Below are 6,000 nucleotides of genomic sequence, written 5' to 3'. Positions count from 1 at the left end.
TCAGTCAGTTTTTTTATTTATACATAGATGACATGTCATACCGTATATTCTATTATTCCATTGTTCTTTAGACACCATTTCTTCTGAAAATGCATACTCGCAATTCTTTTTTTTTTCATTTATTTATTTTGGTTAAGCTTTGTTGGTTTTTTTTTTTTTGCCCAAACATGACTCATAACAAAAATACTTAAAAACTAAAAATCTCCCAAAGACACGATTATGACAAAATTCTGCTTCTTCTCAAATTACAAGCCAAACAAGATAAGTTTTATTTTTTTCTGCAAAGTTTCTTGGCAAAATCTAAGTATTTTAATACAAAAAGCCACTGTAATTTAAAACTTCATTCATTTATTTAAATCTGCATTTTTATCTAGAAACAACAACAAGATGTTAACTAAAGATTTTTTCTTTGCTTCTCTCTTTGCAGATTTCGAAAAAAAACCAAATGGTGGAGGCCATACCCGAAACGGGGGCAAAGTGAACGAAAACAAAAAAATATATTTTAAAAATTTCAATCACGTACTAAATTGTAAATTTTAAAGCGTGAACATTCTCATATTATTTATTACCTTTTGGGTTTTTGAGTTTTTGTTTGGTTTTGAGTTTTGCTTTTACCATTTCCAAAACAGAAGAGGTGGAAAAAAAGTCTAAACTGTGCAATAAAACCCAATTAAAATTAATTAAAATTTAATTCACAGAAATTTAAAAAGGCAAGCATATATAAATTCAAATACATATAACAAAACCGTAACAACAATAATAATAAACATAAAACCTTTAAAATGTCATTACATTTAAATAAATTAAGGCAGCAGCAGAGGCAACAACAAATCCAAGGAAATTGTTGTTTTACAACATTACCACATCAAAATAACAACAACAAAAATAGCTACTCTAAAGAAGTGTGAAAAATTAATAATAAAAAAATATCATATTAACAACAACAACAAAAGCACAAAGTATAACAAAGCAGAAGTGAAGAAGAAGAAGCAATAGCAATAAAACGTGAAAAATATATTTAAGAAAGCAAAAACACAATAACAACAAAAACAACAACCACAAAGCGGCAAAAAATGCGAAATCATTATCATCATCATCACCACCACAAACATCATCACCAGCAACCGCATTATCAAGAGAACAGCAGCAATCGCACAATTGCAAATACAATTAACAACAACAATCACAATCACAACAACAGCACTAGTAGTGGTAGCAATCATCAAAATACTAGCAGCCACAATTCCACTAATCGTTATCAATTTGGTTTACATCCGGTCATGGCGGCCGCCACCACAGCTACCACAAATCTGGCCGGCACCAATTCAACGCCCTCTCTTAACAACACTAACAACATGAACAACAACAATAGCAACATCAGCAACAATACTAGTGCTGGTGTTGTTGGTGGTGTCTCCACAGAGTGTCCTTCACTTGCCAATAAAACATCATCACAACAAAGTAACTCTCCAACTACCACAACAACAACCTCCGCTTCATCAGCTGCGGTAACAGGCTCAACAACAATGGCCAACAACACCAGTAATAATAATAATAATAACAATAACAACAATGTAAATTTAGTTAATCCCGCGGATAATGAAAATATCGATATAATTAATAATAACAATAAAAACAACAATGTCACAAATACCAACATAAATTTAAATACAAATAATAATAATAACAGCAATAACAACAACAACAACGGAAACGGCAATAATGAATGTCGAAAATTATTGAATAAATCCTTTAAGGATAGTCTGAATTTTAATGAATTAACCCAACATCGGAGTAGCAGTAGCAGCAGTAAGCGATTATCCCCCAGCACCGAATCGAGTAATATGAGTTTTTCTTCAGCCTCGGTGGCCGGTTCAATACAGGTGAGTGAGAGCAAGTTTTCCTTATAAATAAGTTTTTCCTTATAAATTGCTCTATGATAAAGTTCTCTATGCGAAAACATCCCATGGGTCACAGAATATTTTGTTACGAAGTTTTCTATGAGAAAACTTCCTTTATGAGGTGTTCTATGAGAAAACTTCCCTTACAAAGTGTTCTCTAAGAAAACTTCCCTTAAGAAGTTTGCTATGAGGCTACTTTCAAAGTTCTCTAGAGGAACCCCTTACTTTAAAAACACTTCTTGAATGAAAAATATATTTAAAAAAGCTTCCCCCCAGATTTTCCGCAGAAATATTCCACATAAATTCTTCTATAAGAAAGCCTTATACATTTTTTTCTCTGAATTGCTTCAAATTTCGCATTTGAAGCTCGTACTACAACCCGTGACGGAAAATTGTCCATGCGGGTCTGCGTCTTCGTATAAATTCCCTACAATGGTACCTCCCTCTATTCGGTATTTTGATGATATTAGCGACATTATTCACCAGAATTGCTTCAAATTTCGTATTTAAAGTTCGTAATGGGTACAACAGCCGATGACAAAAAAATAACTTATGCAGAACCACATCTTTGTATAGTCCCATATTACGGATTTTCTTTGAGTGGTATTTGTTGCGAATTTCTTCTTTGGAAATTTTTCAAGTTCCTTCAAAATGGTGGAGGGTAATAAAAGTTCGGTTCGGCGGAACTTATCAGCTTTTTTATTTGTATTTTATAACGTTACTTCCCCACTAAGGTTTCTAATTGAAACCATCTCATAAAGTTTACTTTAAGAAAACTTCTCTATCCTCGTCTTCACTAGGAAAACGTTCGATGGTTTCTGTAGCAAAACTTCTCAGGGTGCTTCCTATAAGAAATCTCGGCAATAAAGTGTTCATATGAAAGCTTGTTCGTTTGATTTGAAGTTAGGCCTCCTCGTGAAATTCTCTAAAGTTAAGCTTCCTCATGGATTTTTTAAAACGAAAACTTCCTATGGAGCTTTCTAAGAGATATGCAAATCACCGAGTCTTCTAAATGAAAATATTCCCAGCTCTACATTGGTAGAAAGCTACCTAATCGGCCTTTTTAAAGGAAAACATTCTCATCCTAACGTTATTAGACTCAGGAATCCATACAGGTCATCGGGGTTATCTTCCTCTTCTAAAAAGTACAGACTTCCCTTACAGAATCCCCAGGCTTGCGAAATATCCTGCGACCACGCTCATCCTGTTATTCGAGCTCCCCTTGTCGACTTCTCACCAGAGATTTTTCGGACAGCCACAACATTTCAACTTTGTTCTTCTGTTGAACATTTGAACCTTTGAAACTTTGTGCTGCTAAAAGGAACGTTTGCGGTGCGCTTTAATATTATATTTTGCAATTCAGTCGATTTTAGAAAAGTGCAAACAAATATCTACATTCGATCATAGTATTCTTTCTCGGGTCGGTTTGTTTCTTAGGAAACAAAAATTGTTGTATATATATATATATATATATATATATATATATATATATATATATATATATATATTTTTTTTTTAAATCAAAGAAAAAAAAAATAAAAATTTGGCGGTTGGCAATGTTAATAATTTAATTTGTTCCAAGTTACATCAATTTTTGAATATGATATCTCTCAAATGGCCACCTCTGGCGTTGATGACGTATTGTGCCCTTTTTGCTGCATTTTCCATGGTTTTTGCCAACATTTCGGCCGGAATAGCGGCTATTTCTTCAAGAATGTTGTCCTTGAGCTCTTCTACGGTCCTTGGCTTGTTAACGTAAACCCTTGACTTCAAATATCCCCACAAGAAGAAGTCAGGCGGCATCAAATCGGGCGAACGCGGTGGCCAGTCCAAATCACCACTTTTCGACATCAAACGGCCCGGAAACAAATTCTTCAGAAAATCGATTGTTATGCGACTTGTGTGCGATGGAGCGCCGTCTTGTTGAAACCAGAACTGCCTCATACGCTTTCGACGAATAATTGGCATCACAAAATTGGTCATCATGTCGCGATAACGCTCCTGATTGATGGTAACAGCCATTTTCATTTTGGAAGAAAAACGGCCCAAAGACCGTTTTCGCACTAACGCCGCACCAAACTGTGACTTTTTCGTCATGAAGAGGCACTTCTTGAATCTCTTGAGGATTTTCAGTGGCGTAAAAACGGCTATTTTGCTTATTTACGGTCCCATTCAATGTGAAATGGGCTTCATCGGACATGATAATTTTGTTCCAAAATTGCTCGTCATCTTCGGCCATTTCGATGACTCTTTGGGCCCATTCCAATCGACGAGGCTTGTCCACAGGCAACATTCTTTGCGTTAATTGAATTTTGTACGGGAACAAATGCAAATCAATGCGAATAATCCGTTGTAAAGTGGACCGAGCCATGCCCGACTGCTGAGAACTGCGTTTTTGGGATGTTCTTAGGGACCTGGCTCGTACGGCAGCGATATTCTCGGCCGATCGCCTTGGTCGACTTTTATATGGCCTCTTCGGATTAGAAAGAGCCTTACCAGTCGAAAATTTTTCATATAAACGCTTAATGGTGTTCTTAGAAGGCGCACTTCTCACATTTTTTTATTTTTTTAAAAGCATGTTGAGTTTTCACAATTGACTTCTTCTGTTGAATGTAAATTTCAAGTATTTCAGAGCTCTCGCGTGGCGTGTTTTGGTTCATGGTAAAAATCTGCTTGGACTGACGCTTCAAACGCGGTTTGTCATTAAGCGATGTGACATCTCTGTCAAAAGTTATGGCGTTGCCAGATGGGTCCGTCGAATATGGGCAACCCTGTACTTTATAATCTGCCTTATTGGCAAGTTAGCTATTTGCATAGATTTTCTATGTCCAGAGTCCCAATCCTTCGATGATTGAAGAGAAGTTTGTTATACAGGTGTTAACGAAGTTTGTCATATCTCTAGAATCGAACGTTTTTTTTTTCTAGGAAACTAAGAGAGCTAGCCACAAGATAGTTATCTATCCGTCTGAAGTCGTTGAATTTATAATCTGTTTTATCGGCATCATCTGAATGAAGTGACCTTAGGCATACACTGAAGATTAGAATTGTCCTTCCTCACACCAAACAGGAAAAACATATGCGATTAGTGGTCTAACAATCCCTTTGTAGATAAGTAATCTGATCTTAAAAATTAACGCTAATGGCACTCTGGAAGGTCCAACATGTGCCCATGTTTTTCTTTAATATTCAAAACTGGTTTGCAAAGCCTAGATATTTACTCTTGTCTGAATTTTGTTTTTAACCTTGTGCGGGTCGTACCGTGAAAAGTTTAATATACGTCCCAATTTTTATAGTTTGAATATGCCTTTCAAAAAATGGCAATACAATATTATCGATATTGATCGTGTCTCAAATTCGTTGGACTTTAAGAAGTGCTACGGAGAAACTATTCCTTTTTGTCTTTGAAGAGAATCTTCAATTTTCTTATAAAAAAAAAAAACTTTTTTGGAAATATGTGTTGAAGAAATAGTCTTTCTGCAGTCCTTTTCATTATATATTTCGAAGTACCAAACTTCGATTGCCATAATTTCCCACTGTTTACAAATTCCAAAGACATTACGCTATTGCATTGGAATTTTCCATTTAATTATTGTATTTAAACTCAGATATTTGTTAATATCGTTATTATACATTTTATGGGGTGTTTCGAAATGAAATAATAATGATAAAAAACAGAGAGGGAAAAAGAAAAATGCAAAAGAATGTGAATGTTTTGCAAAACAACTGTTTTTTTTCTTCTTTTGTTTCTAAAAATATTTCACCGTTGCTGGAGTCAAATAAAAGAAAGGCAAATAAAATGTACCACAAAAATGATGAGTTAAGGTGTGAGTATTTTTATACCCTCCACCATACTATGGAGGGTATATTAATTTTGTCATTCCGTTTGTAACTCCTCGAAATACTCACGTCAGACCCAACAAAGTATATATATTCTTGATCAGCGTAAAATTCTAAGACGATTTAGCCATGTCCGTCTGTCTGTCTGTGTGTCTGTCTGTCCGTCTGTCTGTCTGTCTGTTGTAATCACGCTATCTTTCGAACGAATTGAGATAGAAGGCTAAAATTTTGCACACATGTATATTTTTCCAGTAGGCAGGTT

General features: G+C 35.2%; 1 protein-coding gene across 1 annotated transcript in view; it reads left to right on the top strand.

The window, feature by feature from the left end:
- Positions 1-636: 636 nt before the first annotated feature.
- The window catches only part of LOC101897742 (protein Shroom), a 172,378-nt gene continuing 167,014 nt past the window's right edge, over positions 637-6,000 (top strand). Inside the window, exon 1 of the mRNA XM_005181099.4 lies at positions 637-1,883. Within this exon, the coding sequence (XP_005181156.2) occupies positions 1,074-1,883 (810 nt within the window). The 5' untranslated portion in view covers positions 637-1,073. The remainder of the gene's footprint in view (positions 1,884-6,000) is intronic.

Source organism: Musca domestica, unplaced genomic scaffold (genome assembly GCF_030504385.1).
Source record: "Musca domestica strain aabys unplaced genomic scaffold, Musca_domestica.polishedcontigs.V.1.1 10, whole genome shotgun sequence".
Classification (NCBI taxonomy): domain Eukaryota; kingdom Metazoa; phylum Arthropoda; class Insecta; order Diptera; family Muscidae; genus Musca; species Musca domestica.
Note: the sequence above shows the minus strand (reverse complement) of the source record. Positions and strands in the feature narration are given on the sequence as shown.